This window comes from Dermacentor albipictus, chromosome 9 (genome assembly GCF_038994185.2).
Source record: "Dermacentor albipictus isolate Rhodes 1998 colony chromosome 9, USDA_Dalb.pri_finalv2, whole genome shotgun sequence".
NCBI lineage: Eukaryota > Metazoa > Arthropoda > Arachnida > Ixodida > Ixodidae > Dermacentor > Dermacentor albipictus.
In genome coordinates, this window is record NC_091829.1 from 88,534,004 (window position 1) to 88,549,339 (window position 15,336).

Genomic DNA, 15,336 nt, shown 5'->3' on the forward strand with positions numbered 1-15,336 from the left:
GAATACGTGTGAAAAATAAAAAAAAATTCTGTGATAGCGCATACATGTGTTGCTCGATTTCTTTGCCTCAATCTATCGAAAAGGTGAAACAGCTTATTTGCTGCGCTCAAATTTCGCATTAGGAAGTAACGTAATCGTCGGTAATTTTTTCCCGACTACAACAGAAGGAGCACTGGCACGGTAATTGTTTTCATTGGAGATATAAAATACTTCAAAAATCTCCTGGTTTTTCTGATTGCTATATCTGCGCAACACACGTGTTCGTTCGAAAAACGCCTTGCATGCTGGCTTGTGCGAGCAATGGCGAATGTGGTCGGCTAAATGACCAGCGCTACTTAGTGAAGTAGCATTCCTGCAATGCTCTAGCAAGCGTTCATTCGGGTAGCGCCCGGTTTGGCCAATATAGCATTTCCCACAGGCGAGAGGAATACTATACACAACACCGATGTCACATTCAACGAGGGCTTTGGTGTGCTTTATTTTGCAATTCGTTTCTGCAATTCGTTCTTCTGCAATTCGTTTGCTAGGCGACGCATTCGTCCCAGCTTTTCCGGTGCTGAAAACACAGCACGCTCCCCGCACCTGTCGCCAACCTTCTTGAGGTGGTGAGAAACCTGGTGCCAATAGGGCACTACGACAGGGCGCTTTTGCGGGCGTGCGTCTTCTTTCAGCCTGCGCCTCCCACCAGCCTTTGCCTCGCGAATCTGGCTCTCTACCACCGAGGCCACGATTTCTCCGTGGAACCCAGCCTTCTTCAGATGCCTTAGCTGGGCGTCGACGCTGTCATGAACTTGATGTTCGCATGACTTCTCTTGAGCAGAGCGGATGCAGTTTTTTGCTATAGCTCTTTTTACGTGCTTGGAGTGGGCCGATTGATAATTCAGTATTTGTTTTTTCGATCGTGGCTTATACTGCCAGCACACGCGCACTCCATGAAATATAAGACACAAGTCGAGGTACTGGATGCGACCATCTTGCGGCAGTTCATGCATGAACTTCGTTCCAAAGGCATTACTGGCAAAAATATCGAGAATGTTGCTAATAATATTGCTTTTATCCCGAGCATCAGTCGTATTCATTACCACGAGGCAATGTAGAAGATTTGTTTTACTCATTGCCTCATCCTGAGCTTTTCAGCGCTGTTAGAAGGCACATTCAAGACATGGCACAAGTGGCCTTCCAAAACATCACTGGGTTATCAACCGATAATGTTTTAGAGCTAATATCCTTTTATCTCTCATCCACTATTATCACTTTTAATGACAACTGTTTTATCCAAAAAGAAGGAGCGTATATCGGCTCTTGCCTAGCATACTCTTAAGCGATATTTTCTTAGCAAGTGTTCACAAGCGCATTCAAGCGTCCCTTTACAACGCAGGCATGTAGAAAGTTTTTAGATATGTCGACGATTACCTCGTGGTAATGAATACGACTGATGCTCAGGATAAAGACAATAGTATAAGCAATGTTCTCGATATTTTTGCTAGCAACGCCTTTGGAATGAAGTTCATGCATGTACTGCCACAAGATGGTCGCATCCAGTACCTTGACTTGTGTCTTATATTTCATGGAGTGCGCGTGTGCTGGCAGTATAAGCCACGATCGAAAAAACAAATACTGAATTATCAATCGGCCCACTCCAAGCACGTAAAAAGAGCTATAGCAAAAAACTGCATCCGCTCTGCTCAAGAGAAGTCATGCGAACATCAAGTTCATGACAGCGTCGACGCCCAGCTAAGGCATCTGAAGAAGGCTCGGTTCCATGGAGAAATCGTGGCCTCGGTGGTAGAGAGCCAGATTCGCGAGGCAAAGGCTGGTGGGAGTCGCAGGCTGAAAGAAGACGCACGCCCGCAAAAGCGCCCTTTCGTAGTGCCCTATTGGCACCAGGTTTCTGACCGCCTCAAGAAGGTTGGCGAAAGGTGCGGGGAGCGTGTTGTGTTTTCAGCACCGGAAAAGCTGGGACGAATGTGTCGCCTAGTAAACGAATCCCAGAAGAAGCCAGCCTGCAAAATAAGGAACACCAAAGCCCTCGTTGAAGGTGACATCGGTGTTGTGTATAGTATTCCTCTCGCCTGTGGGAAATGCTATATTGGCCAAACCTGGCGCTGTCCGAATGAACGCTTGCTAGAGCATCGCAGAAATGCTACCTCACTAAGTAGCGCTCGTCATTTAGCCGACCACATTCGCCGTTGCTCGCACAAGCCAGCATGCTATGCGTTTTTCGAACGAACATGTGTGTTGCGCAAATATAGCAATCAGAAAAAGCGGGAGATTTTTGATGCATTTTGTATCTCCAATGAAAACGATTACCGTGCCAGTGCTCCTTCTGTTGTACTCGGGAAAAAAGAACTTGATTATCTCAGGGCAAACGCGTATGTCGAATCAGCTAGGTAGGGCGGGAGATGAGCAAGATTGTACTGAGTGATGTAAAAAAGATAGGGAAAGATTTTTCTTTTTTTTCTATTTTGGTTTGACACCTCTGATGACTGTTGCCTAGACCAAGGAAATATTTTTGAGTGGTCCTGCGCACTAGCAGCCTCCCACTCCCTCCCCCTGTGCAAATAAAAGCCCTGTTTTGCGTGAATAAAATTCAGTTGAAATCTGGCGTTCGTGTTGTCTTTCCCTTCTCGTCCATGTTCAATTGTGTGCTGGAACGATGTTTCATAATGCTAATCATAACCAACTAACCCAGCTGTCCATACTTATCGACATACTTATCGGCATTGTGCTCGTGCAGACGCAGCGGCACGCGATTCTTCTGCAGTGGCATACTTGCGCGGCCGTCCTGGCGAGCCGCAAGAGCGTGCGCACTCCTCTATCACTCGGGGACGCCGACAACCACCGCCGCTGCTCCGACTGTGACGTCAATGCGCAGAGCACGCACGGCCACTTGTCTGCGGAGTTACACCTGGCGAGACAGCAATTACTGTCACGAGTATCCCATCCTCGTCGCCAACGTCACGATCCATCAGGGTTCGTGAACAAGGGGGGGTTGGGCTCGAGGCAACCTTCGTTAGACGGACGCTCAGCAGCTCGTCGGTGTTTACACCAAGACGGAAGTTCCTGGCGAAAACTAGAGCTCTCAATTCTCGCAAAGGCTCGGGACGGCACCCTTGGTCAGCAGCCAGCTTCTGCTTCGGCTGCTTCAAGAGCACTGTGGATCGGAGGTCCGGGTGCAAGACGTCCAAGGGTGTCTAGACCATCCGACCCAGCAGGAGCTCACAGGGGGCACGGCGTGGTCGTAGGGCGTGGTCCGGTACTGAAATGCTATCCGGGCGATCTGCGTCCAGAAATCCCTAGTTTGGCTCTTCTTGAGCTTGTCTTTGACGGTTTGCACCAACCGCTCGGCCGCGCCATTTGAAGCAGGGTAGTACGGCGGAACCATCATTCGGCGAGTTCCGTTCTTCGTTAGCCAGGCCAGGTACTCTGTGCTGGCGAAAACAGGACCATTGTCGGACACGATGACATCCGTCAACCCTTGGTCGGCAAAGACCTGTCGTAGCGCTGCAATGATTGCGCCTGCTGATGGAGCGGTGACAGGTAGAACCTCACCCACTTCAAAAAGGCGTCCACCACCACGAGGAAGTAATGACCCTTGAAGGGTCCCCCAAAATCCACATGTAGGCGGGACTAGGGTCTCTGTTGGAACGGCCAGAGGGTGATCTCCACATGACGCGAGGCTCGCTGATGCTCCTAGCAGATATGGCGGCTCTGCACCAAGTGAACGACGTCCTGGTCCAGGCCAGGCCACCAAACATGGGACGGACCGGGCCACCATCTTAGACTTTTCTTCGCCAGGATGACCCGCGTGCAGCAACTGCAGGACCCTGGACCGGAGACTGTGGGATCACAACCCTAGAACCCCACAGTAGGCAGCCCTGCTGTAAGCTCAGCTCAGCGGCGTTGTGGCTATAGGCCTGCTGCACCAATTCCTCTCCACGGCACACCGCCTTGACCACCTGAGACAGGACTGGATCCCGGCTGAATTCGGCACACACTTAAGGCTGCTTACGTGTGGAAATGCGAAAGTATTATACTGTTTGTAGACCTCGGGGACATCATCAACGCACTCATTTTATACACTGATGACGGGGCGCTACCTCCTCCCTCACCGTCATGTGCACCACTCAATGACGCACGCACTAGGCCGCACCTGTAATCAGCGAGATGGCGGCAACCTGATGAGTGCAATCGTGCACGCAACAGGCACACCTTTAGTAAGCCAGAACCAGGAAACCTGCTCGTCTCGCGCCCCGGAGGCCCGGGTTCGATTCCCACCAAGACCGAACTTTCTATTCAAAGCCACTAATTTACTTTGTTTACAGGAGCCTCCCTGAGAAATGTGACATCAATCCGAGCATTTTCTGAGGTGTTTTTACTTTTCGCAGCGACGGCCATTTTTCGTCACGGCGCAATTTCGCCAAAGTCAACTGCCAACATAGACTCCTAAGGCTAAAGTTACTAAACACTTATGTCTTTGGGTTTTGATAATTGGTGGAGCACACTAAACATACACGTAGAACAAAAAGTTATTCACAGTCTGCACCGCTAAACATCTTGCGATGCTGTTGTGAAGCTATGCACTTGACCCATCGCTATTCCCCTATGCCTATTTGCGAGAAGCTCATGTCGATTAATAGGTCTTATGCAGAGTGTCACAGAACTCTGTTCAGATAATTCTTTGCATGTGGTAATGTTTCTCCGGCAATTGAGTGTAAGCAAATTAAGAAGACTAGCTAGATCATAGCACTGATAACTGTCTAAGTATGCTATAGGAGTGAGGATTGTGACATCTGTGTGCACGTGCGACAGTGAACACTCTCAATTATCCATTTAGCGTACCTTGTACCTTTCACAATTAGCGTACCTTGTACCTCTCACAATTAGTGTACCTTGTACCTCTCACAAACTTGCGATTTCGTGCGCACTGTGACACTCGTGTACACTTTACCCACCTTCAAAGGGGACAAGTCCGCCGATAATGCTATAAAGGAGTGTGCGACTGTGGGTGGGATTGAATCTGTCTTCCGGCAGACCTAGCAGCTCGATGTTCAAATAATTAAGCCATAATTGCCAGCATACTTCTCTCGTGCCAAAGTCACTTTTTGAAACATCTGCGGCGTGAAAAACATGGCAGTTTCTCGCATTCTTCCCTCTTGATGGATAGTACTTTAAGATGATGTGTTAGACTCTACTGCCTTTGGTATAATGCCACGTTTTGAGCTAGATTCTTTAAAGTGCATAAGTTCACCTGTAATGCCATTGCATTCAAAGTAATGAACTAACATGCGCCCTATAAGACCCCATTAGTGGATCCTTGCAGCTGTTTATAATATATGTTAACGTGTCATGCTGATAACATGTCATGCTAATGTTGTACTTGTAAGTACGTCACACTATCTCTTAATGTGTGGAGCACCTTGAAGTGACATCATCAGATTCTTTAGTTCCAGCCTTTCATCTTTCGGCCAATCACGCATGTCGGGATTATGAGCTACGAGGAAAACAAGCTCACTCTACTTGCACACCAACCTTAGCCCACTCAGGCTTGTTGAAGCAGATTATTGTTAGTTCATCAAAGTATTAAAAACTTCTTTATCCAAATGTGTTCGAACTAAATCAGGTGTAACACTTTCGCTGTACATAGAAGCGTGTGACGTGGAAGAAAGGGAGTAGAACATTCACGATACCACTTTGCACGAGCAAAGTTTCATTAGGGCTAAATCCGAGTTCAAGGTTGCCTAGTGCATGAATTAATGCAGTATGCACTGGGAACGACATGACAGGGCGTTGAGTGCAAGCAGAAGCGCGAAGTGTTGCTGCATTAGGCTGTATGAAACGGTGCCATTGTGGGCAGGAGGCAGTGGCTTGATGCAAAAGGAGACGGTTTAACAAAAGATTATTCGGTTACATGGTGATGGAGCAAGGACATCGGCCGAGTGCGCCCGCGTCTAGGGCGAGCTGCCTTGGTGTTATCCGGCTGTGGGTGCCGAGAGCCGAACACGTTGCACCATCTGGGGTGGTATGCTCCATACTATGGAAGAGCACAGACATCAAAAAAGGCATAGAGTTTCCTACTAAATTTAGCACAGGGACATCACTTGCACTACATTTCGGAACATATTTCAGTGCGAACACCCAATGCGTGTAAATTCGACGTTACGTTGCGGTGGCGGCACCATGCACTCGTTGTCTGGGAGCTATACGGTTTTACATAATAAGTGCAGGTTTTCTCGGACGCAGTGCGAAATCGCGCACTAGAAGTGCAGTTTCCAAAACGTGCTACTTGTCCATCCAGGCAGTGAACAATTATAGCAAGCCGAAAGTAGTCGCAATTGTTTAGATACAAACATTGTGAAACTCGTCGTAACCTGATCGCCGAACACATAATCACTGAAAAGCATTAAATTCGAACGACGCACACAAGAGACGCGAACCCGCGAACACTACCATAACCTGGCACATAAGTGGATTGGATTGACTTACATTGGTTCCCCGCATGTCTCTCGTGCCTGCATACCTGAACAATGTCGGTTTACCACTGGATTTAAGCATTTCGCTTGTTTAATACTGCTTCATTACTGTTCTGCAAGACGCGGCGTGGAAGCGAAAGTTCTGCGAACGCACTGCCCGCGTTGCAAATTCGATGCTCGGCCGACTACTTACAGGGCGCCGCGCCAATGACCATCGGGCATTACGTTACCTCTGGGTCAGTTCTTTTCAAGGCTCTTCAATGCACAGTTCTGCTAAGCTCTTTTCCTGTGAAGGAATCGCGCTCAAGTCTTAAGTGAAGCATAAACGTGAACGTACAGGCTTAGTTTACAGAAGCATAATAAAACATTCGAAAAAATGCCGGCTATGGCTGATGACTGTCGCCGCACGCTTCACAGCGTGACTACCAGTCGTGCTGTAAAGGCTGCCACCAAACGAAACTTGCACAGGATTAGCATCAACCTCAAAAAATCGCCTATGCCTGTGGAGTTGCGAGCTCAGTATGAAGTTTCATTGCCTCAATGAACGAAATTAAATGCTCTAGTATGTGAGATTACATCAGACCATGCGATCTTACAACAACTGCATGAAGCTTCACAGCCCTACAAAAGTACTGCGATAAATTGCTTAAATGATACTGCGCGACATAAAGCTGCGATAACGCCCGCGACCGAAGCAAGGCATCATGAAATTATAGGAATGTATGCACAATGGGCGTGCACTTAAGGTGAATATATCCATTTGCGACCACTCCGCTCAAAATTCATTCTCAAAACATTAAATTCGATAGTATCGTGCGACAGCGTTGCAAATTTGTCGAACTTCGCCGCACGGCAAAAGCGTCGTGGTAAAGCCATCGACAGAAGTAACACATCGTGGAATGAAACGAACGACTGCATAGCGCGCTTTTGCCTAAGGTGAATGTAATCAATTGCTACCGCTCCGCTGAAGATTAGACTCACAACGTGAAATTTGGCCCTATCGTGCGACATCGTTACAAATTTGTCGAACTTCACCGCAGTGCCAAATTGTGGCTGTAAAGCCATTAACAGAAGTAACACATCGTGAAATCAAACGACTGACTGCACAGTGTGCTTGTGCTTGAGGTGAATGTAATCATTTGCTAAAAGACATGTTTTTTGCCACAAGTTAAAACACACACAAAATCAAGACACACAGCAGACAATAGGGGCTTTGTTGCTGCCTGTGTTGTCTTCTGTCGTACTTTTGTGTGTGTTCTCACTCGCGGCCAAAAAAAACATGTCCTTAGCAAGCACCACCAAGGTCAACAATCAGTTCTGTTGCAATCATTTGCTATTGCTCCGCTGAAGATTCAGTCTCAAAGTTTGAAATTAGGTTGTTTCGTGTGACATCATTACAAATTTGTCCATATTCACCGCACAATAGAAGCGTTGAAGTAAAATCTATGGCAGGGGTAGGGCTGCTTGAAATTGCATGAACGCAGAGGTGGCGCTCTTGCTCGTGATTTGAAGTGAAAACATTTCCTGCCATTCTGCACAAGTATGCATCTCAATGCGTCTTTTTCGGGCAGACCAAGTGATGTCGTTATAACTCCGTCAAGCTTCACAACACTGCGCAAGCGTTGCCATAAATCTTGTAGCAGAAGTAACTAAGGTTTCAGTAAATTTAGTGAATACATGGGCAGCGCTCATGCGTAGTCAGTGAATGCAAAGATTCATTTTCTCTTAGCCCAAAAGTCTGTAGTAGCTATTTGGAACGAAGGAAGTGCTCTGCAGTGCGATATTAGTTATAGAATCAACGTTTACACTTTACCGCAACATTTAAGGATTCTAAAGCTCGTGTGCGATAATTAAAATGCAAAAACATATTAATTCAATAAAAATGCTCTTAATCATGAGATCACTCCATGCCTTTTTGCAGGCAAATCGCCGCGTCGTGTAAAAAGAAAGAACTGAAAATTTCAAGGAACCCCTAATAGACATATTCAACTTTGAGATAGTGGCATTTATGCCAAAGACAGCATGAGCTGTCAAAATTAAGGCGCATTCCTCAACTCCTTACGCTCTGTCACTCCCTTTATTCCCGAGTATGCAACGTACTGCGAGCTTTCTCTGCTGCAGCCTTCTTGGTGCAGCGCTCTTCTCTCACATTTAAGAGTCGTTGCGGAGAACAAGACACAACCAGTTTTAGACCCGAGCTTGACGTCAGATATTACCGCCATCTGGGTGCCCTCAATGCTTGACGTGACGTCAAGCAAGCTCCACATCTGCAACTGTCCCCTGCCTCCAAGCAATCCTTTAGCACATTTCTTGCTTGTAATATAAGGAGATAAGTTATGCACATAGTACGTAAGCGCCATTTAGCAATGATACGTGACAGTGTACTCACGCACTGACACCCTAGCTTTTTACTGTTGCAGTTTCAATATTGAGTAGGCGTGCTTGAACAGGGAAATTTTCCAATTGACTCAATACCAATATTAGAGAAAAAGCACCTCTGAATATCACTTCGAACACTGAATATTCCCAATTTCTAAAATAGTGAAATGAAAACGGCCCTGGAGTCCGTTTGACAACAAAAGGCTTGTTGGTATTATTGGATGTGTCTAATACCATTAACAACTTGATCTCAGGTCAAAAGAAGCTTGTCAATGAGAAAAAAAGGAAAATACGATCGTAGCTGGTGCACGATGAGAATAACGTTAATACAAAAATGAACAGCATGTCCCAGACACATGTGCGAGTAGTGGAGAATAGTAGAGTATAGAGCCCATTGAAGGAGCTAAGGGCAATACTGCCGACCCACTTACGATTTTGAAGGAATAAAACTTATGGTATGAGTGACCAAACAATAAATTGGTTTGTCTAATTAGACACAGCGAATGCAAAGTCTGCCTAAGGCAGGACATGGTTACTCAACTATAGCACGTAAATGACCTCCTCCACATCTTTGTTCAGGAACTGGATCACCTGTGCAACGAATCCAGTTCTGCACCAGAATCATTCAACGATTCCTCATTCATATCACTCTTTCTCTTCCTAAGTTGCAAAAGCTGTTGTTTTCTTTTACAGTACTTGAACAAAACAAATATACTCTTCGACAACTTCAAATAGTGAACTCTTGAATTCAACACGAATTGAATAGCAAATACTATTTCATTCATATTCGAACTTTTTATTATTTGCGCATTTATATTATGAAATCGTAAGATTGGCTTGTAATCACAGTATATATTGCAAATTTCCTTAAAAATGTGGGCTAGCACCCGCATGCCTCTAATTTTATAGCTAGTCAATCATCACCTAATGGTGTTGCTGCTGTACACCCAGTCTTTTATACTTGCCAAATTGGCACTGATAATACTTGCTACTGGACAGGAGAAGTTCATGTGCAGCATGACCTATGATGTCCCATATATTATCAGGAAAAAGATGAGGCTATAAATTATAGGTTATCATATATAATATGCAAAACAAGTTCCTGATAATCTATAACAGTACCACAATGGGGGCCGAGCAAAGGAGGACAGTAATTTGCAGCGGAGGATTAGGAGGTGTAATTTCACATAGCATAATTTACTGGCATGAAATGGAGTTAGCTAATGCAATGCCTAGATATGATTGAAGCATGCAGTCCTGCAGCAGACGTACATTGCTTAATTATCATCAGTTAGGAGCAGACTAGGCAGCCACAGTGTTGCGCAGTCACTCACCCGCTGTTCATTTCTACGCAGTTCCCACCGGAGAATCTTCAATATTTCAGTATCGACGCGGATGACCGGATGGCCGGACGAAGTGCGCATCCTGCCTAAGATACTGCAGCGCTTCACACGTGCAAATACGAGCACCTCGGATTTGCCAATGCAATGCCTGCAGTGCTCTCTTCGTGAAACAACATGACGGCAGGCGGCCTGGCATCTATATAACTCCGGAGAAGCCTGGTGGGGGGGAGCCCTCACTTCGAAACAGAGAGTTGCTCGTTTTTTCTCAATTCTACAGCTTCGCCGCTAACAAACTTTCGCTCGTTGCCGCACCCACCCGCCTTAGCCCCTCTTCCCTTTAGCAGAACCCTACCTGTATATACTGTGACGAAGAAAGCATACAGTGCCTTGAAAAAGACAATTCTAATTGTGGAAACGTTGGCTCCCGCTTTCGCCTTGTTCTCGTTCTGCTCACATGCTAGTTTACTTATTGATTTAAGAGTAGGAATGTGCAAAGTGTCCGTGCTTGCACTTTTTGAACCAGTTGTGGTGTGTAGTAGCCCTAAATTTATACCTAGATGTGTCAGTGTCATGGAAATCATCGGGGCGGATATCAAAGCTCTGATTACACCTTTCGTATGTGTGTACACGTTGGAGCGGATTCAGCTTCTTGGTGTTAGTGTAGAGGAAGCATTCTATGTATCATTTCTTCTTCAGTTTTATCTGTTCATAAATGCGGCTTCAGTCATTGTTTAATGTAAGTGGCCGTTAGCGATGTCTTTTTGTGAGTTTTGGAATCACAAACGTTGCTACTCCTGCAGACACACCGATGGCAGAAATAAAGAAAAATGAATACAGATTTCCTTCTGAACTTCTATACGTAGTGGAGACCACATTAGGCCTTAACTCCTTCTGCTCTTGCATCCTTCCTATTCTCGTCCATTCTAAAATAAGGCTACCAGGAACAGTGGCCATAAACAGCAAAATAACACATTTAGCTCAAAGCATTTGATGTCAGGAAAGCGGTTATTGCTCCACCCCCCAAGCCATTCGCAGAAGCTGTAGTCGGGTCTAGGTTGAAGATGACACAGCTGTCGAAAGCGTCCCTGAAGATTTTGTGACGCTGGACGCCGAAGCAACGCTGGATGCTGAACCAATACCCACAACACGGAGGCTTCCTTGTGCTTTGACGAAGTTCAAGAAGATGTCCTGCAGGGTGTTTTCTGCAACGAGGACATGTTCGAGGGGGAAGTTTTGTTGGAGTTTCCCCACCTTGGTGAACAGCTCGCTCCAAGGAATTTGCTCCACCAGGTGGTAGCAAAGCAGGTTCTGGACAAAAAAGAAAAGCACCCGCTGATGATGTATTGCATGTCAGCACCAGGCGCAATAAAAGATAAAAAAATGAGCCATTGCGTATACCCCCCCCCCCTCCCCTTAAAATATACTACATGCCCCCTAACCGCAATTTACGAGAGTATTGGCTGAATCATATGGCATCGCTTACGGGCGGCCGAGCTAATATCCTCCAAGGTAAACAAAAAAAGAATTATTTTTCAGGAATGTTACCAAATGCACGTTGCTGAAAGTCTTGTTGAGAATATTCCAGCAAACTTTTTGGTCCCTTACATCTAATTAGCTAAAAGAAATAAATGTTTTTTATTGTTATTCTAAATGTCAAAATGTTAATCAGTGGTAGAAGAGAAGCATAAGGAACATCTAAATATCATGTTTCCAGCTTCGCGTGTTTATTTTGCTATTCCACCTGTCTATCCGGCACGCACGGGATAGCATTATCTAACAAAGTCGCATAAGCCGATGGGCAAATTTCGTACAAGTGAAAGAATAAAGAATAACTCAGGTATAGCTGGTTGTTACCAGTGAAACCAAACATTTCCGTCTGCACAGATACATATAGGATAGGTATATGCGTTCAATGTGAAAATTTGAAGAATAAAACCAGAGTGCATGGCTGTAACTAAGGAAACTGAACATTACCTGCAGAACAGTGTCTCCGGGTAAGCATATAGGCTCCACATGAAGCACTGAGCACGAGTACCTTGTTTCCACAGGCAGCGAACATTACCAGCCGAACAATACGCATGCCAAAGAAGCCTATGCACTCGAATTGAAAAACTGAATAATTAAACTGAGGCATGTGGTTGTAACCGAGGACACCGAATGTTACTATACCAAACATGAGCAAAACGCAAACAAGGTGAAAGCAGGAGCCAACATTTCGACAAGTGGACTGGTCTTCTTCAAGGCAAGTCCACTCGTCGAAACGTTGGCTCCTGCTTTCACCTTGTTTACGTTTTGCTCATCGTGTTGAATTTCAATCTCCTGCATTCCCCGTGTTTTCCCTGGATTTATACCAAAACAAGTATTGGTACATAAGCATAACATTTTTATGCACACGATTGAACAATAAATCCGAGGTGCGTGGTTGCTACCATGGAAACTTAACATTACCATCTAAACGTGTACTTGCAGATAAGTATTTCTGTTTTAATATACCCCTACATGCCAGATACGCATGTCTGTTTCTACTGAAACATTGAAGGATAAAACCGTGATACCTCCTGGTACCAGCAACCACGAACATTGCCACGCGAACGAATACATACGTAAGCAGGCCATCGGAACCTATTATAAGATTGAAGAATAAAATTGAGGTAGTTGATTGTGACCAAGGGCATTCACCACTAACGCATGAACATACACATGCCAGATAAGCGCATATGTCGCGAGTGAAAGACTGAAGAACAAAACTGAAGGTCCTGGTTGTTATCGAAGACATCAAACATTCACATTTATTGGATAAGCATGCCGGTCCCTAGTGAAGGTTTTAAAAACGAAATAGGAATGCCTAATTTTGATCAGCAACACCGAACATTAGCATCCCAACACATACACGCTCACGAAACGCATCGCCTCTGATTGAAAGATGCAACAAAAAACATGGATAACTGGTTGCTACCAGCCGCAGCGAACATTGCCGTCTGAACACATACATGCAAGGTTTGTTTCGAATGCGTGACTGGCAAGACAAAGTAATTTAATTATGAGATTTTACGTGCCACAACGACCTGATGATGAGGCACCTCGTAGAGGGGGATTCCGGATCACTTTGACCCCTTGGGGCTCTCTTAACAGCACCTAAATCTAAGTACATGAGTGTTTTTTCATTTCGCCCCTATCTAAATGCGGCCGCCAATGCCGGGATTTGATCCCGTGACGTCGAACCTAGCTGCGCAATGCCAAAGTGATCATGCAGCCACTGCTGGAAACACTAAAACTTGAGTGTCTGGTTGTTACAATGTGTACTGAATATCACCGTCGCAATACATGCATGTCAGATGATCATAACTATTCTCACTAAAAGATTGAAAAAAAAAGATATTGTCAAGAAACTGTCGAATATAAAGAAGAGACGGTTGACATGCATGGACGTTCAAATGATTAGTTTAAAGAATGTTAACTTGTCTATGTCGTGTTTCATTTTTGTGTTTTTTTCAGCTAATTCGTCCCTTAATCGTACCGTATTTTCCTTGCAATTGCAATGATGCCCATTGAGTCTTTGTGGGCATCCTGCAATGTAGGATACGATCGTTCTATTATCTAGAAATCTTGGTTGCCGCGCATCCGTGTTAGGCGACTTTCCGCGTGGGCTTCCAAGCGCTGCTCGACGTCATGCTGCCCCTGGCGGGATGAATATGAATCACGCATCTGGGCGAGACTGGCCATGCCAGCTTCGGCTATATTGTTGGCGGGGCTTGCGCGAGGTTATAACTCGTGCGTTGTGGTGTTCGAACATCTGGGTAGATGTGACTGTGCAGCGAGGGTTTGGGGAATGTGCATGTCTGTAATGATCCCCAGGTTTTGGAGTAGTGCTTATTGAGTGACTTGTGAGGATGTGGGTACTTCATTGTTACCTTACGGTAATGTATGAGGATTTCACCTTGTGTAACCATTCTGTCTTTCGCGTAGCCGTGCCTCGAGACGAATGCCTTGTCTTCAGCCTGCTGGGTTTTGGTGGGTCATCAGAGGAGGGAGGGGGGCTTCGTCGCTACTATGATGGGTGTCGCTCCCGGTGGAGGATTTCTCGGGCAGCGTGGTGAGCTGCTTCGATCCCGCCAAGGCCCGAAAGGCCCGGGGCCCTATATTTACCGAATGCGGTAGAGACGGGATGGGGACGTACTTGATAGTTTGCGGTTTGCATGTGGTGAGATGAGGCTTCAGGTGAAGTAGCGGATAGTGGCCTTAGAGCCGTTAGGGATGCAAGAGACCGCAGTCATTGCGTAGCCTACAGCATTGGAAGCTTCTTACCCCCGTATTCAGAGATGCAACTTAAGTCGAAGCAAATGCTTGACTTGATCCGAGTGACGCCTATCGGGAACGCGCCGAAGGAAACGCAGTGAGCGTCTTTGGGCACGTTAACGCCAGGCGTCATCTAAATCAAGTCAAGCATGTGCTTTGACTTAAGTTGCATCTCTGCATACGGGGGTTAGCCCTCTTCCTGTTGTGCGTTACTTATGGAGATGGTGGTTGTATGGTTCGGCTCCGTGACCGTAGCAAGGGCCATGGTTTGTAGTAGTGGGTACTGCGCTGCGTATGCGTAAGCTACATGTCTGGCTTCCTCGTGACGCTTGTTGAGATGTCTTGCGCCGTCGACGGGCCGTTCTGCATTATAGGCAGGGCCCATATTACGTGGGGTGGAAGGGATGAGGAACGCGTCTCGAAGGTCCGCGACATGGCTACCTTGGCTGCTGGCTGCGTAAGGTGTTGAACGTCCAGGGTACGGAGGATATGCCGCCCGGTCCTTGGTTGTGAGAACCGCTCATAGTGTGCAGTGCGCTGGGCCTCAATTTACTCATCAATGATGTTAAGTAGGCCCAGTGCTGTGCAAGTCGAAAGGAAAATACTCGAGGTGAAGAGACACTGTGAATGCAGAGACCATCAATGTTTCAGCAAACTCAAAGTGAACTCTGAGAAAGTTTGCGTTTTAATAAAATACGTGTTTTCTGTGTGTCTTTTCGTGCCATTGACTGCTGCGTGCAGTTGTTTCAAGGATGGATGGAGCAATAGATTGTGCGCGAAGCTTGAAACAATAAAATATGCAATTATATACTGCTTTATCAGAATGTTTAGGTGCCACCCAAGAA

General features: G+C 46.0%; 1 protein-coding gene across 5 annotated transcripts in view; it reads left to right on the forward strand.

Moving 5' to 3' along the window:
* LOC135908952 (uncharacterized) overlaps window positions 1–11,444 on the forward strand; it is a 102,125-nt gene extending 90,681 nt beyond the window's left edge. For all 5 annotated transcript variants that reach the window (XR_010566517.2, XR_010566518.2, XR_010566516.2 and 2 more), the window contains one exon: window positions 10,208–11,444. Coding sequence is in view for 1 of the 5 variants with exons in the window: in XM_065440812.2 (XP_065296884.1) it covers window positions 10,208–10,285 (78 nt within the window). In the remaining 4 variants the exon portion in view is untranslated. The remainder of the gene's footprint in view (window positions 1–10,207) is intronic.
* Window positions 11,445–15,336: the final 3,892 nt, after the last annotated feature.